The 20,198-nt window shown below is 41.9% G+C and overlaps 1 protein-coding gene across 4 annotated transcripts in view; it reads right to left on the bottom strand.

Annotated features, from left to right (window-relative positions):
- Nucleotides 1-20,198, bottom strand: part of rock2a (rho-associated, coiled-coil containing protein kinase 2a) — a 332,194-nt gene that overhangs the window by 12,144 nt on the left and 299,852 nt on the right. For all 4 annotated transcript variants that reach the window (XM_068022672.1, XM_068022681.1, XM_068022689.1 and 1 more), the window contains 3 exons: nucleotides 16,613-16,701; nucleotides 12,121-12,199; nucleotides 11,729-11,996 (listed from right to left, as the gene is read on the bottom strand). In XM_068022672.1, the coding sequence (XP_067878773.1) occupies nucleotides 11,729-11,996; nucleotides 12,121-12,199; nucleotides 16,613-16,701 (436 nt within the window). The remainder of the gene's footprint in view (nucleotides 1-11,728; nucleotides 11,997-12,120; nucleotides 12,200-16,612; nucleotides 16,702-20,198) is intronic.

Raw genomic sequence — 20,198 nt, forward strand, 5'->3', positions numbered from 1 at the left:
GTTGCCACAACTATTTAAAATTATCAGGGCTAAGGAGAAAAAAAATATCAAGTTCTTGCTCCAGATCATTCTTCGGTGACCTCTGTAGTGTATTTTGAATGTCAGGGTGAAGACAGCTGCGATGAGCTGCAGTCAAGTAGGCCACTGGCAAGCCAGCATTTATTGCCCATCTTTGTTGCCTTGAGTTAACCATGCAGTGTGGGACTGGGGTCCCATGTAGGCCAGAGTAAGTTCATACATAAACAACCATGTGGGAAATTACCAGAAGATTGTTGCACAGGAGGAGATAGGGAAGGTGGGGTAGGGAATAGAGGCAGACGTGGAAGGCAAGAGCACGCAGAGACTGAGAGAGAGAAATATAGGTAGGAGGTGCACAAGCACCTGAGAGAGGAAAAGCAGATACAAGTGTGACAGCGACAGGCTCACCGATAGTGAAAGAGAAACACAGAATGAGAGAGAGTTGGAGGGAAACGGAGTGTGCATGAGACAGAACACAAGAGAGACAGAAGTAGTGAGACAGAGAGAGATTGAGTAGCCAAGAGAATAAAGAGACAAAAGCAAAATGCTGCGAATGCGGGCAAACTGCAATAAAGAAAGAACATGCTTTAAATACTCAGCAGGTCAGGCAGCATTGGTGGTGTTAGCTATACAGTTAACGTTTCAGGTCAGTGACCTTTCGTTAGAAAAAAAGAGAGACACAGACAGCGAGGGAGGGCAAATGAAGAAGAGAGGCACAGAGACATGGAATGAGCAAATGCATGTGCTTGTGCACTCAACTGATGGGGAAGATGGAAAGAGAGAATTAGAAGGAGGTAGATAGCATGACAGAGAGGCAGAGAAACAAAAGAGAAAAGAGCAATTGGGAGAAACAGAACGAATGAAAACTTGGACAGAGAAAGAAGGAAACCTTGGAATACACATCAGTGCTACCAGGCACATTTCCACAAAGTATGCTTTTGAAAACATTGCTGATTTTAAAACAATATTAACCATAAATGTACTGTTACAATACCTAGTATGTCCTTTATGAGCATTAGGGTGGGAGGGGAAATTATCTTCAAATGCAGCTTAGTGCAGAAAGTATCAATTTTAGAAACTTAACTTCTTCAGCCATTTAAAATTGTGGTGATGAATGTGTGTCATTAATACATTCTTAAATTGTAAAGTTTATTTAAGATAGAATTAAATAGAGGAGCATGCATCTGTCATTAAGCATGAGAGCACCAGCAACAATAACAGACAATGAAAAGGTTATAGTGGAAATTTTAAAAAGTTTTGTTCACATTTTAATCAAAGATTGCTATGAATAAAATACAAAATGTTGTGGATGTTGTGTTCCATAGAAGCATTGAATAATACAGACAGAAGGAGGTCATTTGACCCATCATACTTGTACTGGCTCTTTGAAGGAGGTATTTAATTAGTTACCTGCTCTTTCCCCATAACCTTGCAAATATTTCCCCTTCAAGCATTTATACAACTGCCTTTTGAAAGTTATTATTGCATTTGCTTCCACCACCCTTTCAGGCAGTGCCATCTCAAAATCATGAGGGGTCTGGACAGAGTAGATAGGGAGAAACTGTTCCCACTGGTGAAAGGGTCAAGAACCAGAGGACACCGATTTCAGGTGATCGGCAAAAGCAGCAACGGTGACATGAGAGCGATTCGGAACTGTATTCCACTGCCTGAGAGCGTGGTCGAGGCAGATTCAAATGTAACTTTCAAAAGTGAATTGAATAATTATCTGAAGAGAAAAGGTTTGCAGAGCTACAGGAAAAAGGCAGGGGAGTGGGGCTAGCTGAGCAGCTCTTGAAGAAAGCCAGTACAGACACAATGGGCTGAATGGTTCTATGAAATCGTAACAACTCACTGTGCAATAATAATTCTCAACTCCCCCCTTTGGTTCTTGATCTTTTACTTAGACTCATTCCCTCTCTTGATGTTCCTAGCTGTTATTGGTCCTTGATCAGACTGTGCTAGTACCTAACACTAAGACATTATGTATAGTATATATTTTAAAATATTTTTGAATGTATTGATAGTAATCAGTACCATTCGCAACTCCTCAGACACTGAAGCTGTTTTGCCTGTCCATATGCAGCAAGACCTAGCAACATTCCGGCTTGGGCTGATAAGTGGCAAGTAACCTTTGCGTCACACAAGTGCCTGGCAATGAATCTAACCATCTCCTCTTGAAATTCAATGGTTTTACCACTGTTGAATCCCCCACTATCAACATCCTGGGGGCTACCATCAACCAGAAACTTAACTGGACCAGCCATATAAATACTGTAGCTACAAGGGCAGGTCGGAGGCTGGAAATTCTGTGACCAGTAACTCACCTCCTGATGCCTTAAAGCCTGTCCACCATCTACAAGGCACAAGTCAGGAGTGTGATGGACTACTCTCGATTTGCCTAGACGGGAGCAGCTCAAACACTCAAGAAGTTGAGCACCAATGACAAAGCACTGATCAGCATCCCATCCATCACCTTAAACAATCACTTCCTCCATCACCAGCGGACAGTGGCAACAGTGTGTCACATCTGTAAGATACACTGCAGCAACTTGCCAAGCCTCTTTCAACAGCATCTTCCAAACTCGGGATCTCTATCACCTAAAAGGACAAGGGCAACAGACATATGAAAACTCCACCAAGTTCCCCTCCAAGCCACACAACATCCTGACTTGGAAATATATCGCTGTCGGAGAACATCTGTGGGTGTGGTGGGTGCGTAAAGAGCCGGGAATGCAGGGGAGGTGGTTGGGAGGTAGTGGCGGGGGAAGGTGTGTTTTCACACTCATGTTGAATTTAAGGGCTATGCTCCTGAGCAAGCCGAAATAAATCAACGTAAATACTGGGTTAAGTACAGGGCAATCAGCCCAAGTTCCCGAATGTCAGGTCCCAGCAGGTCCAGAAGTGTGCGCTCCCCTGGAGCCCATTCAGGCACACCACATGTTCCAGATTCTAGTGTAACAGAGCACCCCGGAAGTTGCGGTGTCATTGTGGCCCTCAATAGCGACAAACTTCTCAGAGTTCGCCGCTATTGGGACTGCAAGATCCGGGCCAACATGATTAGGCAAAGTCAACATGGATTTACAAAAAGGGAAATCATGTTTGACAAATCTGCTACAATTTTTTTGAGGCTGTAGCAAGCAGGATAGATAAGGAGGAACCAGTGCATGGGTATTTGGATTTTCGGAAAGCATTCAATAAGGTGCCACAGGAGGTTATTATACAAAGTTAGAGGTCATGGGATTGGAGGCAATAATATTAGCATGGATTGCGGACTGCTTCTTCTTTGGGCCTCCTTATCTCGAGAGACAATGGATACGCGCCTGGAGGTGGTCAGTGGTTTGTGAAGCAGCGCCTGGAGTGGCTATAAAGGCCAATTCTAGAGTGACAGGCTTTTCCACAGGTGCTGCAGAGAAATTTGTTTGTCGGGACTGTTGCACAGTTGGCTCTCCCCTTGCGGCTCTGTCTTTTTTCCTGCCAACTACTAAGTCTCTTCGACTCGCCACATTTTAGCCCCGTCTTTATGGCTGCCCACCAGCTCTGGCGAACGCTGGCAACTGACTCCCACGACTTGTGATCAATGTCACAGGATTTCATGTCGCGTTTGCAGACGTCTTTATAGCGGAGACATGGACGGCCGGTGGGTCTGATACCAGTGGCGAGCTCGCTGTACAATGTGTCTTTGGGGATCCTGCCATCTTCCATGCGGCTCACATGGCCAAGCCATCTCAAGCTCCACTGACTTAGTAGTGTGTATAAGCTGGGGATGTTGGCCGCCTCGAGGACTTCTGTGTTGGAGATACGGTCCTGCCACCTGATGCCAAGTATTCTCCGGAGGCAGCGAAGATGGAATGAATTGAGACGTCGCTCTCGGCTGACATACGTTGTCCAGGCCTCGCTGCCATAGAGCAAGGTACTGAGGACACAGGCCTGATACACTTGGACTTTTGTGTTCCATGTCAGTGCGCCATTTTCCCACACTCTCTTGGCCAGTCTGGACATAGCAGTGGATGCCTTTCCCATGCGCTTGTTGATTTCTGCATCTAGAGACAGGTTACTGGTGATAGTTGAGCCTAGGTAGGTGAACTCTTGAACCATTTCCAGAGTGTGGTCGCCAATATTGATGGATGGAGCATTTCTGACATCCTGCCCCATGATGTTCGTTTTCTTGAGGCTGATGGTTAGGCCAAATTCAATAAGGTGCCACAGGAGGTTATTATACAAAGTTAGAGGTCATGGGATTGGAGGCAATAATATTAGCATGGATTGCGGACTGCTTAACAGACAGAAAGAGTAGGAAAAACAGGTCATTTCTGTTTGGCAGGCTGTAACTAGCGGGGTACCACAAGGATCAGTGCTTGGGTCTCAGCTATTTACAATCAATGTCAATTACTTAAATTAAGTGGCCAAGTGTAATGTAATGTCGGTTAAGTGAGTGGGCAAGAGCAAGGCAGATGGAATATAAAGTGGAGAAGTATGAAGTTATCACTTTGGAAGGCAAAATAGGAAAGCAGAATACTTTTTAAAACAGAGAGACTGGGTGGATGTTGGAAGTGTGTTTCCTCTGGCTAGGAAGTCTAGAACTAGGGTACACAATCTCAGAACAAGGGTCTGGCCATTTCGGACCGAGATGAGAAATTCACTCAAAAGGGTTGTGGATTTTTGTCATTTCTATCCAAGAGGACTGTGGATCCTCAGTCGTTCAGTATATCTAAAACAGAGATCAATAGATTTTGGATGCATAAGAACATAGTAAATAGGAACAGGTGTAGACCATACTGCCCGTCGAGCCTGCTCTACCATTCAATACGATCATGGCTGATCTGCGGCTACAACTCAACTTTCCTGCCCGATCCCCATATCCCTCCATTCCCCGAGACACCAAAAACATGTCTATCCCAGTCTTAAAATTGTTTAATGATGGAACATCCACAACCCTCTGAGGTAGAGAATTCCAAAGATTCAAAACCCTTTGAGTGAAGAAATTTCTCTTCATCTCAGTCCTAAATGATCGGCCCTTATCCTGAGGCTGTGCCCCCGTGTTCTAGATTCCCCAACTGGGGAAACAACCTCTCAGTGTTTACCCTGTCAAACCCCTTCAGAATCTTGTATGTTTCAATGAGATCACCTCTCATTCTTCTAAACTCCAGAGATTATTGGCTCAATTTACTCAGCCTCTCATCATAGGACAACCTCTCATCCCAGTGAATCTTTGCTGTACTACCTCCAATATCCTTCCTTAAATATGGAGACCAAAACGGCACACAGTATTCCAGGTGTGGTCTCAGTAAAGCCCTATACAACTGTAGCAAGACCTCTTTATTCTTGTACTCCAGTCCCCTTGCAATAAAAGGCCAACATGCCATTTGCCTTCCTAATTGCTTGCTGTACCTGCATGCTAACTTCCTGTGTTACTTGTACAAGTACACCCAAGTCCCTCTCAACATGAACATTTACAAGTTTCGTGCTTTTTGCTTTTCTATTCTTACTACCAAAGTGAATAACCTCACTCTCCCACATTATACACCATCTGCTACCTTGCTGCCCACTCACAACCTGTCTATATCTTTTTGCAGCCTCTTTGTGTCCTCCTTATGGCTTACATTCTCACCTAGCTTTGTATAGTCAGCAAACTTGGACACATTACTTTCTGTCTTTTTGTCTTTATAGATCGTAAATAGCTGAGAACCCAGCACCGATCCTTGCGGCACTTCCAATAGGTAAAGCCCGCCAAATTGAAAATGCCCCGTTTAATCCTACTCTTTGCTTCCTGTCAGTTAACCAATCATTTATCAATCATCTACTACCCCCAACTCCATGAGCCCTCACCTTGCGATTAACCTTTCATGTGGCATCTTATTGAATGCCTTTTGGAAATCCAAGTATACAATATCCACTGGCTCCTCTTTATCTACCCTGCTAGTTACGTTCTCAAAAAAGTCTAATAAGTTTGTTAAACATGATTTCCCTTTCGTAAAACCATGTTGACTTTGTCTGATCATACCATACAGTATCCTGGGCTTTATTAATAGGGGCATAGAGTACAAGAGCAAGGAGGTTATGTTGAACTTGTATAAGACACTAGCTCGGCCTCAGCTGGAGTATTGTGTCCAGTTCTGGGCGCTGCGCTTTAGGAAGGATGTGAAGGCGTTAGACAGGGTGCAGAAAAGATTCATGAGAATGATTCCAGGGATGAGGAACTTCTGTTATGAAGCCAGATTGAAGTTGGGACTGTTTTCCTTGAAGAAAAGGCTGAGAGGTGATTTGATAGAGGTATTCAAAACCAGGAGGGGTCTGGACAGAGTAGACAGGGAGAAACTGTTTCCACTCGTCAAAGGATTGAGAACAAGAGGGCACAGATTTAAAGTAATTGGTAAAAGAAGCAAAGGAAAAACATGAGGAAACACTTATTCACACAGCGTGTGGTTAAGGTCTGGAATGCATTGCCTGTGAGTGTGGTGGAGGCAGGTTCAATCAAGGCATTCAAAAGGGAATTAGTTATATGAAAGGGAAGAATGTGCAGGGTTATGGGGAGAAGGCAGGGTAGTAGCATGAGGTGAGCCGGTGCAGACACGATGGGCCGAATTGCCTCCTTTTGCACTGTAACAATTCTGTGATTCTCTAAGTGCATCGTTAAGACTTCCTTAATAATAGATTCCAGCACTTTCCTGACAACTGGTGTCCGGCTAAGGGGATTAACCAATATGGACATAGTTCCGGAATGTGGTGTTGAGGTAGAAGATAGCTATGATTGTACTGAATGGCAGAACAGGCTAGAAGAGCTGAATGGCCTACTGCTATGCTTATTCCTTATATAACTTATGTAACATTCTCTCTCTATGATGGAAATGGTAAGCAGACCTAGTTCAAGTGACAGAATTTCTATCTTATATGTTTTCAATGTAATTGTTGCAAGACCAGGCTAACTTGGTTATTTTATAAAAAGCCTATTTCTATTCATTTTTCCCATTATTTTGGTTTAACAGCATGTAAACAAAGCAAATGCATGAGTTCTCTGGATCTATTGCAAACATGCCAGCCCCACCGTCTCATAAATCAAGATTAAAAATTAAGAGATATGGTATAAAAATCACAAGTTGCTTTTCTTTTCAAATATAAACCAATATAGATTGACAGTTGATTTATAGTCTCATTACTGGCTTATTTAATCTCTAACAGGACAGAGCTCTTTACAAGAACTATATTACAGCATCTGAAAATGCTTCACAAAAAACTTTTTAAAATTCCTACCCATTACACTCATGTGTGTCAAAGGAGGATCCATCCTTCCATCACAGTAGAATGATACAACACAGAAGGAGACCGTTCGACCCATCATGTCAGAGCAGGCTCATTGGTAGAGCTATGCAATTTGACGCACGCCACTGCTCTTTCCCCGTACCCCTATAATTTTTTTTCCCCTTCAGGTATTTATCCAATTTCTTTTTACATCTGCTTTCGCTACCCTTTCAGGAAGTACATTCCAGATGATCAGCAAAAATTCAAGATGGTGAAATGGATAGAAGGATATGCTCACAAGAACACAAGAAATAGGAGCAGCAGCAGACCATATGGCCCATCGAGCCTGCTCTGCCATTCAAAATGATCATGGCTGATCTTAGGATTCAACTCCACTTTCCCGCTTGCTTGCCATATCCCTTGATTTGCTGAGAGACCAAAGATCTGTCTATCCCAGCCTTAAAAGTACTCAACAATGCAGAATCCACAACCATCTGGGCTAGAGAATTCCAAAGATTCACAACCCTTTGAGTGAAGTAATTTCTTCTCATCTCAGTCCTAAATGATCGGCCCCTTATCCTGAGACTGTGCCCCCGTGTTTTAGATTTCTTGACCAGCGTAAACAATCTCTCAGTGTCTACCCTATCCAGCCCCTTTAGAATCTTATATGTTTCAATGAGATCACCTCTCATTCCTCTAAACTCCAGAGAATACATGCCCAATTTACTTAGCCTCTCGTCATAAGCCAATACGCTCATCCCAGGGACCAATCTAGTGAACTTTTGCTGCACTGCCTCTAATGCAAGTATATCCTTTCTTAAACGTGAAGCCCAAAACTGCATACAGTATTCCAGATGCAGTCGCACAAAAACCCTGCACAATTGTAGCAAGACTTCCTTATTTTCCTGTACTCCAATCCCCTTGCAATAAAAGGCCAACATGCCATTTGCCTTCCTAATTGTCTGCTGTTAACTTTCTGCGTTCCTTGTACAAGCACACCCCAGTCTCTTTGAACATCGACACTTACAAGTTTCACACCTTTTAAAAAATATTCTCCTTTTCTATTCTCACGACCAAAGTGCATAACTTCATACTTCCCTACATTATACTCCATCTGCCAACTGGTTGCTCGCTCACTTAACCTGTCTATATCTCTTTGCAGCCTCTCTGTATCCTCCCCACAGCTTACCTTTTCACCTTCGTATCAGCAAACTTAGATACATTACTCTTTGTCTCTTCAACTAAGTCATTAATATAGATTGTAAATAGCTGAGGCCCCAGCACTGCTCCTAGCAGCACTCCACTATTTACTGCCTGCTGACTTGAAAATGCCCCGCTTATGCTCACTCGTTGCTTCCTGTCTGCTAACCATCTATCTATGCTAATACATTACCCCCAACTCCATGAGCCCTTATCTTGCCTATTAACCTTTTGTGTGGCAGCTTATCAAATGCCTTTTGGAAATCCAGGTATACTACATCTACTGGTTCCCCTTTAACTACCCTACTAGTTACATCCTCAAAAAACTCTAATAAATTTGTCAAACAGGATTTCCCATTAGTAAAAACATGTTGATCTGTTCTAATCATTTTTCTAATCATACTGTGCTTTTCTCAGTGCATTGTTAAGACTTCCTTAACAATAGATTCCAGCATTTTCCCAACAACTGATGTTAAGCTAACTGGCCTATAGTTAGTTCCCTGTTTTCTCTCTCCCTCCTTTCTTGAAAAACGACGTAACATTTACCAACTTCCAATCAGATGGGACCATTCTCAAATCTAAGGAATTTTAGAAAATCATAGCTAGCGCATCCACTATATCTGCAGCTATTTCTTTTCAAACTCTAGGGTGTAGGCCATCAGGTCCTGGAGATTTGTCAGATTTTAGTCCCTTGGGTTTCTCCAAAACTTTTTCTATGCTGATATGTATTTCCTTAATTTCCTCATTCTTTTTAGCCCCTGGATTACTGTCCATTTCTGGTATGGAACCTGTGTCTTCTACAGTGAAGACAGGCACAAAATATTTGTTCAATGCCTCTGCCATTTCTTCATTCCTCATGATAATTTCTCCTGTCTCTGCTTCTAAGGGACCAATGTTTACTTTGGCTACTCTCTTCCTTTTGACATAACTATAAAAGCTTTTAAAATCTGTTTTTATATTTCTGGTTAGTTTATTCTATTTATTCTTTTATCATCAACCTTTTGGTGGTCCTTTGCTGGTTTCTAAAAAGCTCCCAATCCTCAAGCTTGCTACTCTTTTTCTGCAACATTGTAAGCCTTTTTTAAAAATCTAATACGATCCTTAACTTCTTGAATGAGCCACGGATGGGTCTTTATGGCTGAGTTTGTGTTTTTCAAAGATATGCTGATCGGGTTCGATGAATAAGGTGGCAGGAGGCTTGTGTAGAGCATAAATGCTGGCAATAGACCAGTTGGTCTGAATAGCCTGTTTTGGTGCTACAAACTTCATGTGCACCTGTCTTGAAGGTTTAATGAGGCTCAGCTGCTCTATTATGGTGCATACTCAATGTCAGTGTAGAAGATCTCCCCAATAATTTCAAGCTGAGGGGCAACACCTTTAACTGATTTTTAAAAATCCTGTTCACTAGCTCAGATGAGACTGGTTTAGCACAGAACAATGAATGAACATGGGAGCCTCCTGACCTATGTGGTTCCACAAAGCACCACATGGGATTCTTACTAATGGAAGATTGATGTTGTGACCGTGCATGTTTTAAACACTGTTTCAAACACTGTTTCAACAGGTCTAAGTTACATACATGGTGGGAGTCTTTAACCATGGTGGAAAATCTAGTGAAGTCTGGTTTTGATTGTATTCAGTCCCTAATAAATGAGTAGACTGTGTAAAACTTTTCCTTCTGGTTTAACCTGGAGTGGACAACAGCAACAACCTAAATTTGTATCGCACCTTTAAGGTAGACAAATAAGCCTCAGATGGTAATTGGAAAATAAGCACCACGTAAAGGAATGGGGTGGAAAACTTGGCTGAAGAAATAGGTTTTGAGGAGATTTTTAAGACAGAAAGAGGCCTAGAGGGAAGTCCCAAGAGCAAAGCTGATGCACTTTGACTGCAGGCTTTACCACCAATGAAATCGTCCCATTTTGACCGCTTCACCTCTGATCTTTTAGCACCGTGAGGTGGCAGCTGCTGCTCATGCAACTGCACAGTGGAGGAAAGATCATGCTCACTTCAATCTTACCCAAAATAAACACATTTCTGAAAAATCCACAGACTTTAGAGACTTCTCACGAGATCGGCTTAATTTCACTTCAAAATTGCATCTCTCGCGATAAATTTGCGAGTGTCGGCAACTATTCTATTGTATCTAGTTAGCTATTACTATGAGGATGTGCATAGTGATGGATTCGGGAGGGATAGCAGTTAGCCAGTCTTTACCAGGCTCTCAATTACTTGTACTCATCATCTTACATCTGCAATCTATCAGTGCCAACTATCTTTTTAAAAACAACTAATTCATTTAGAATGCCAGTCAGGCTGTTTATGGGAAAACAAATCAGAGAAACAGATCTGGTAATTAAGCAGAATAAAGGAAGGGGAAACAGTTCACATTCAAATACCTGGAAAAACACAATTCTATATTTAAATACCTAAAGATGTCATTATGCAAAAGTTAGTTTATCTGCCTGTTGAAAAAAGATCTGGAGCTTCGAAGAAACGTTCTTAGAATGGAAAAGACTCTTTAATTCAGAGGTGAAAGATACATCCATGCAGCAGCCTTCATATTTTTGTTATTCAAGTTCATTTGGGAGAACTGCATGTCTAAGTCATGCCAGGTAGATGTAGCAAGAAGTGTCCAGCAATTTATAAGACACAGTTATAAGTTGAAAGGGGTTCTGGAAGTTTGTAACACTTTTATTTTAGTCTTTTAAAAAAACTTGAAGTATGAGAGAGAGTTAAGTGCTGTGCTATTTTTCCTGATTTCTGCTTCTGTACAATTTTGTATCTGACCGCAAAGTATTAGTTTAAGCTTAAGTTACTGGGTTCATTAGTCTGATGTTTTTTAAACAGAGATTAGAAGCACACTTGTGAGTGAACTGTACTATTTTTAATGTAAACCAGAGGTAAAAAGGTAGATTGTTATATCCATTCACTACACTCAAAAGTTATGTTTGGTACACAGAAAGTGTGTCTGCCACAAGAGTTGCCTTTTGTGATGACCAAGACTGTGGAAGAGAATCCCCAAATTTTAATACTTAATACATTTATGGCAAAGAAATGCAATTAGAAACAAATCTAATTACAAACACATATTGAAGGAAAATACCGCATGATTACAAAAATCCAAATACTTTAAATTAATTGCAATCTGCAATTTTTGCTGAACTTTATTACAGATATATCTTTAAGTTTCAAATTGTAAGCAGGCTGAAAATACATCTTACTTTGCATACATTCTGTATAATATGAAATGTGGACATGTCCTGATACCTGCCTTTACACGGTGCTATAAGGTCCTCTTTTTTATCCATGTGATCTTTGTGGCATTTGATATGGCAACGACGACACTCCAGAGCTGGTGGGGGCTTGAACATGTGCCACAGTGGCTTTGGACAGGCTTCGCAGTTGGTTGGGAAATGGTACAGCGTTGGGATAAATTCATGACCTTTGTGAGGAATGTAGCTCGACTTCTCTCCCAGAGCAGGAGGTTCCACAGGAAACTCTTGCTCCTTTCTACTCTCTCCCTCATTAGCATAAAGGATCTATAAAGCATACAAGAGACATTTTAATGCCAGTCGGTTTTAAAACTTAAACTGTTGTTTCATTATATATGAACAATAGCTCTTCATTGTGTTTTAAAGACAGAGGTTATAAAGTCCCACTTACCTGAAATATTCTAGGTATCTCTTTGGCATCCGCTCTATATACATCACCCTGTGTAACTGGTCGTACGTGGAAAAGTTTGCTATGAGAAAGCAGCAATATCAAAATGATAAAATGTAAAATCTCAGACATACTGATATAATTCTAGCACTAGCCATTTCCAAAGTTAACTTTAAAACTTACCCACTTAAAAATTCAAGAAAAAGTGAAAGCCACACACTGCTGTATCAGACCAGCACACCCTACGCTTTTTTCAAAAATAAAATCTCAAAAAAAATCACCGCTTTTGTCCTATAATGACTTCACATGACAGCAAATCTGTGGAAAAGCTGAGATACACTCACTAAGCTTCCATCACTGCATCTAACCATAGGATATTACAGAGGTTAAGCAGATATGGCTGAATTGATAATGAGCTACTAGAACATGAACACATAATTGATCCCTCTATGCAGGTACACTTTTATACTATGGGAAAAATACAGAATGTTTTTAAGAGAGAAGATAAACCTTATTGTTTTTTCCAGTTATTTTGAAAGTAGTTGTTCATTTAAATACTTTTTGATGCTCCTGCTAAGATTGACAACTTGTAACTACTTGGTCATTCATACCGAAGAGATTTAGCTGTGAACTTCATCATAGCAGCATTTATCCTTGCTCAAGGTAAAATTAGGCACTACAACATCTGAACATACCAGTCTCAAATATTCATCACCAAAATTGTACGGTACCTGATGAAAATAAAGTGCATTTTTTTGAACCTTCAGTTGTTTTATGCAATCCTGTTCACAAAATAGGACATGGAATACAAAGCAATGAAAGGTTCCAAGGTTAACTGAAACTGTAGATCAGAGACTTTACAAACTGTTGAAGGTTTTGGCAGGCATTTGAGAATGTCTTCTACATGTGAGAGTGAACTGTGATTGAAAGTGAATGGGACAGCAAACTTATCAGATGAAACATTGGAGAAGTCAGATCACATCAGCTATAGAGAGCAACAATTCTGTTATTGCTCCATTTACATAATATGCGACATCCAAGTATAACTTGAAGGCCCATCGAAAACCAATGGATGAATTATACAGGGTTCTCAGAAGTACAATTAGATTAATATGTAACACTTCCATGAGATATTGTCATGCCACCTGTTACGACAAAGGTGGGAGGAGTGCACTGTCTTTTCTAGTTCCACTTCTCCACAGGTCACAACATATATTTAAACGTGTACCCAGTTACTGATGCGGTCAATCATACATTCTAGTCTTTACCCCAGAATAAAATACACCAACTAGGTTTATTTAATAAACAAAATTACGCAGTAACGAAGCAAAGCATTAACAAACAGATTGAAATATGAAAGTTCCCTTTTTAAATCCCACCTTTCCCCCACACACAGAAAAAAATACAGAAATTCTCTCTGCAGAGGTCTGTTACAAAAAAAAAGACAAAAACAGAATACTTTTACCAAATACTTGCTAATTCTTGAAGAAAAAAAAAAGAGAAGATATGGAAGGAAGTCCCTTTTGGTCTGACATCTGGGTACATGGTGGCGGGTCACTGGGATCTATTTTCAGGCAGCGTTGAGAATTAATCTGGCAGGTTTTTCCAGCTTCTCAAGAGAGATGCAGCACCAGGGATTTTAGCTTTCCCACATTGGATCTTCTCAGGGTTTCTTCAAAGAGGTAGAGAAAGAGGTGAGCTGGGTGGCTTTTCCTTGGCATGTTGATCTCCAACTGAACCAAAACCACAAACAGAAAGTCAACCTCCTAACCTCCATATACCTTGACATGTGGCTTCTCTGTAAACATCTTCCCCAAGTCATCAAGGTTTCTGTTGTTTATTGAGCTTAAAGCATATGATTTCCAGAAAAGGTTGTTTTCAAACAACATCTGAAGTGTCCTTTCAGGGAACTCAGTAAAAAAAAAAACACATCCATGGAATCTTTTCAGTTTTATACACAAGTCCTCAAAAATTTTTTTTAAATGGATGCACTTTCGTAACATATCCAAAGCGTATTCTGCTTTGAATGTTCAAAATCATTTTAATTTGTTATTGAAGGAGGAAACTAATAAATGATTTTCAGAGACCACGAAAGACAGCATGATTTTTTTATGCATGATAGAGGCTTTGTATCAACTGCCTCTGTACTTGAGAAAGAGGCCAATGCAAGAAATAACTAAGGTGAAGGAGGCCAAAGCACAGGACTGGAAAGCATTTCCATCTTTGGCACTAATTGTCAGCATCAGATACTCCAGGTGTGATGCAGACCAGTCATAGTGTTATTTATGGCATTGAAGGAGGCCATTCAGCCCATCATGTCCATGCCAGGTCCCCGCAGAGCAATCTAGTCAGTCCCACTTTCCCACTCAATCCCCATAGCCCTGCAAGTCTATTTCCTTCACGTGGCCATCCAATTTCCTTGTAAAGTCATCAATTGTCTCTGTTTCCACCACGTTTGAGCGCAGTTATTCCCACTCACTGTACAAAAAGGTTCTTCCTCATATTCCCCTGGCACCTCTTGCCCAACACCTTCAATCTCTGTCCCCTAGTCTTTGTACTATTTGTTAATGGGAACAGTTTTTCCTTGTTTAACTTATCAAGCCTGTCATAATCTTGTACATTTCTATTAAAGCTCCCCTCAATCTCCTTTGTTCTAAGGTGAATAACCCTAGTTTTTCCTGTATTGAATTCCATCTGCCGCCTCTGTCCATTCTGCAATCCTATCTATGTCCTGTTGCAGGCGGTTCGTATCATCCTCACTGTTCGCCACTCCTCCAAGTTTAGCATCATTGACAAATTTTGTAATTCTACTCTGTATTCCAAGATCCAAGTCATTTATATATAGCAAAACACAGAAAAAGCTCTATCTGTGTTAAATGGTAAACTCAGTTACAAAGATAAATGATATGGGATATGGAAACACTAATGGTGTAGGGAGTACACACCTCAGAAGAGTACACTTAATATTAGCACTTGTTTTTTTAATTTCATGGGATGTGGCATTGCAAGGCCAGCATTCATTGCCCATCCCTAACTGTCCTCGAGAAGGTGATGGTGAGCCACCTTCTTCAACTACTGCAGTCCATGTGGTGACGAGAGTGCTGTTAGGGAGAAAGATCCAGGATTTTGATCCAGCGATGATGAAGGAACTGCAATATATTTCCAAGTCAGGATGGAGTGCGACTTAGAGGGAAACTTGCAGGTGGTGGCGTTCCCATGCACTGCTGCCCATGTCCTTCTAGGTGGTAGAGGTCGCGGGTTTGAACCTGTTGAAGGAACCTTGGTGAGTTGTTACAGTGCATCTTGTAGATGACACACTGCTACCATGGTGCACCGGTGGTGAGAGGAGTGAATATTTAAAGTGGTAGATGGGGTGCCAATCAAGTAGGCTGCTTTATCCTGGATAGGGCCAAGTTCCTTGAATGTTGCTGAAGCTGCACGCATCCAGGTAAGTGAGGAGTATTCCATTACATTCCTGACTTGTGCCTTGTAGATGGTGGACAGGCTTTGGGGAGTCAGGAGATGAGTCACTCGCCACAGAACACTTAGCAACTGACCCACTCTCGTAGCCAGTATTTATACAGCTGGTCCAATTAAGCTTCCGGTAAATAGTGACCCCAGGATGTTGATGGTGGGGAATTGACAATGGTAATGCTGTTGAACATCAAGGGGAAGTGGTTAGGCTCTTTTGTTGGAGATGGTCATTGCCTGTCACTTGTGTGGTGCGCATGTTACTCGCCAATTATCAACCCAAACCTGAATGTTGTCCACGTCTTTTACAAATGCGGGTGCAGACTGCTTCAGTATCTGTGGAGTCGCAAATGGAAATAAACGCTGTGCAATCATCAGAGAACATCCTCACTTGAAGGAGGGAAGGTGGTTGGGCCTAGGACACTGCCCTGAGGAACTCTTGCAGCAATGTTTTGGGCTGGGATGCTTGGTCTCAGACAACCACAACTATTTTCCTCTGTGCTAGGTATGACGCCAGCCAGGAGCATTTTCACTGATTCCCATTGATGCCAGTCTAACGCTGCCTTGATGTTAAGGGCAGTCACTCTCACCTTGCCTCAGATTCAGCTCTTTTGTCCATGATTGGACCAAGCCTGTAATGAGGTCTGGAGCTGAGTGACCCAGGCGGAACTAAACTGAGCTTCGGTAAGCGGGTTATTGCTGAGTAAGTGCAGCTTGACAACAGTGTCGAATATACCTTCCATCACTTTCCTGATAAGAGAAGACTGATGCAGCAGTAATTGGCTGGATTGCATTTGCTTTGTTTTTTTCTGGACAGGACATACTTAGGCAATTTTCGACTTTGTCAGGTAGATGCCAGTGTTGTAGCACATACCTGGCATGCCTGTTACAGGCAAGACTTACAATTCAGTGCCAAATCACAGATGGGTTTGGATAACCCAAACTCCCTTCACCTGCAGGACTTATAGCTTACTGCATCGTCTGCTCCCTTAATACTATTATGTGAGTAAATGTAGCTACTTACTCTATATCCAACACCATAGAAGGATTAGACAATTCTTTGTCCTGCTCACTGTCATAAAATAGAATCTTCTTACTGCTCACAACTACATACTGTAAAACAGAAGAAAAATTATACTTGCTTCAGAGCAAACTAAACTAATACAAATATATCTTGAACTGTTTAGTTAAACTTTGTAAATTGACTTTTTTAAACTCAGATACTAAACCAAAATATTTCTGTACCGTCCCTCGAATAGGACTTATCACATCATCAGTTATATCACACAACAGCAGCTTGCATTTATAAAGCACCTTTAACAGAAAAGCATCACAAAGAGCTTCAAAGAGGCATAAACAGACAAAAATGGATGCCACATTAAGATGGTGGCTTGGCCAAAGAAATGCGTTTTAAGGAGGGGAGAGGTAGACGGATTGAGGGACAGAATTACACAGCGTACAGCTGAAACATCTGAAGGCACGGCCACCAACAGCGGAGCGAATAGAGGGGGGATGCATATGAACAGTAGGCCATTCAACCCCTTGAGCCTGTTCACCTGTTCGATTAGATCATGGCTGATATCTATGTCAACTCCATTTCTCCACCATTGCTCCATATTCCTTGCTACCCTTACCAAACAACAATCTATCAATCTCAATTCACTAAGTATTCACAGCCTTTTGGTGGAGAAAGGATATACGAGACCAGAGTCAGAGGAACACAGATTTCTAGTTGGGAGAGTTCTAGTAGTGCTGGAGATTACAGAGATAGGTATGGGAAAGGCCATGAAGGGAGTTAGAAATGAGAATGAGAATTTTAAATTCAAGATGTTGGGGGTCTAGAGGTCAACGTAGATTAGCAAGGATAGTCGCAACAGCTGAACAGGACTCTATACAGGCTAGAATATTGGCTGCAGAATTTAGGATGAGCTGGAAGTTTACAGAGTGAGAAAGATGGGAGGGCAGCAAGCAGAGCTGACAATGGCAAGGCGAAGAGTTTCAACAGCAGATCGGCTAATGCACAGTTAGAGAGGGGGGATGTTGTGGAGGTGGAATTCTTTGCCATTGAAAGTATATGACATCGGAAGCTCAGCAACATCAAACAGGATGTAGAGTTTGCAAACAGTTTGAATCAACCTTAGACAATGGGTAGGAAAGGGGAAATGAAATTAATAGCAAGGATATGGTGTTTTTCAGTGGGAGTCAGAGACAACAACTTTATCTTGCCTATGTTTAACTGGAAGAAATTGCAGCTCCTCCAAGACTGGACATCAGATAAGCTGTCTAACAGCACAGAAGCGGTTGGAGGAATCAAGAAAGGTTTTAGCAATCATGTGGAAGCTGACTCCATGTCTTCAGATGATGTGCCCAAGGGGCAGCATGTAAATCAGGAAGGGAAAGGAGCCAAGGCTAGATTCTTCAGGGAATCTAGAAGCAATGGTGTGGGGATGGAAAGAGAAGACGGTTCTGAAAATGCTTTGGTTACAATCAGATAAAAGTGGAACTAAGCACGGGCAATCCCACTGAGTTGCACAATGTCGGAAAGGCACTGGAGGAGGATGGTGTGGTTGACTGTGTCAAAGGCTATAAAAAGCAGAGAACGAGGAGGGAAAATGCCACTGTCATAGATGATGCCACTTGTGGCCTTGAGTAGTGCTGTTTCAGGGCAGTAGGGCCTGAAATTCAAAAGATTCAAGCCTGGGAATGCAGGAAAGATGGGCCAAGATTTGAGAGGTGACAACACATTCAAGAGCTTTGAAGTGAAAGGAAGGTTGGAAATAGGATTGCAGTTTGCAAAAAAGACAGTGTCTAGGGTGGGTTATCTGAGGATGGTGTGATGACAGCTGTTCTGAAAGGGAGAGAATCCGTACCCGAAGAGAGGGAAACATTTACAATGTTGGCTGGTATGGGGCTAAGAAGGAAGTTCGAGTGGAAATTAGGTTAGATGGAATGGGTTAACTGACCAGGAATAGGATTTATGGACAAGAGGGGTGGAGATTGGGGATAGACAGAAGAGAAACTGATCAGCATTGCAAAGAGTGTGTAAAAGTTAGGAATTTGGTGCAGGTGGAACTCTCTGGTAAGCAGTAGTGGGTGAGCAGCGTCAAACTGGAACTTAGCTTAACCTTCTGAATTTAACATCAACGTTTAAAAACTGTAAAAGAAACTGCAAATTAGTTAACAGAAACTGCACATCAATGGCAATTACCAGTCAATCAGCTGTAGGTGATTGCCTAAATAGGTGCTAATTACTGTAAGCAGGAAGCTGAGTCAGCGCATGTAACTTCGGTATGGCTCGAAAAGGTGTATAAAAGTACATGGTATCTGATGTACAAAGTGATTGCAAACAAAATGTTCTGCAGTGTAAAAGTTGGGAATTCGTGCAGAGAGGGAGCGAGGTGCTGCCTTTTGCCTCCATTACTTGTAGTGGTTTGTGCTACAGGTAAATATTTAATCTACCTATAACTTAAACTTGATCAAGCTGTTAGTTCAAAGGCTAAAAACTACAGCTAAAGTTTAATAAATATAGACTAATTAATTAAATAAATAAAACAAGGCTATATATAGAGGGGGAATGGTAGCATAGAGGTAATGTTACTAGACAAGTAATCCAGAGGCCCGGACTAATGCTCCAGAGACACGAGTAACGATTGCCATAAAAACCCATCTAGTTCACTAATGTCCTTTAGGGAAGGAAGCCTGCTGTCCTGTGACACCAGACACATAAAAATGTGGTTGACTCTTAATTTCTCTCTGAAATGGCCAAGCAAGCCCACTCAGTTGTATTAAGCCGCTACAAAAAAGTCAAATAAAGAATAAAACCAGACGGGCCACCTGACATCAACCTAGGAACGGGAAACGATAAAGGTACACCCTACAGCATCATCAGCCAGAAGTGCCGAGTGAATGATCCATCTCGGCTTCCTCCTGAAGTCCCCAGTGTCACAGATGCCAGTCTTCAGGCAAATTGATTCACTCCATTTGATATCAAGAAACAGCTGATGGTACTGGTTATAGCAAAAGCTATGGGTCCTGACAACATCCTGGCTGGAGAACTGAAGACATGGTCAAGAAAATGCTGCACCCCCGAGCACGTTGTTCCAGGACAGCTACAACACTGGCATCTACCCTGCAATGTGGAAAATTGCCCAGGTATGTACACAAAAGCAGAACAAATCCAGAACAATCACCGCCCCATCAGTCTACGCTCAATCAACAGCAAAGTGATGGAAGGTGTCAGCGATATCAAGTGGCACTTACACAGCAATAACCTGCTCACCAATGCTCAGTTTGGGTTCCGCCAAGGCCACTCAGATCCAGACTGCATTACAGCCTTGCTCCACACATGGACAGAACAGCTGAATTCAAGAGGTGAGGCGAGAGTGACTGCCCTTGACATCAAGGTAGCATTTAACTTAGTGTGGCATCAAAGAGCCCTAGCAAAATTGAAGTCATTAGGAATCAGGGGAAAACTCTCCTCTGGTTTGAGTCATAACTAGCACAAAGGAAGATGGTTGCAGTTGTTGATGGCTGATCATCACAGCCCCAGGACATCGCTGCAGGAGTTCCTCAGGTAGTGTCCTAGACCAGACCATCTTCAGCTGCTTCAT

Source organism: Heterodontus francisci, chromosome 3 (genome assembly GCF_036365525.1).
Source record: "Heterodontus francisci isolate sHetFra1 chromosome 3, sHetFra1.hap1, whole genome shotgun sequence".
In the NCBI taxonomy this organism is placed as follows: Eukaryota; Metazoa; Chordata; class Chondrichthyes; order Heterodontiformes; family Heterodontidae; genus Heterodontus; species Heterodontus francisci.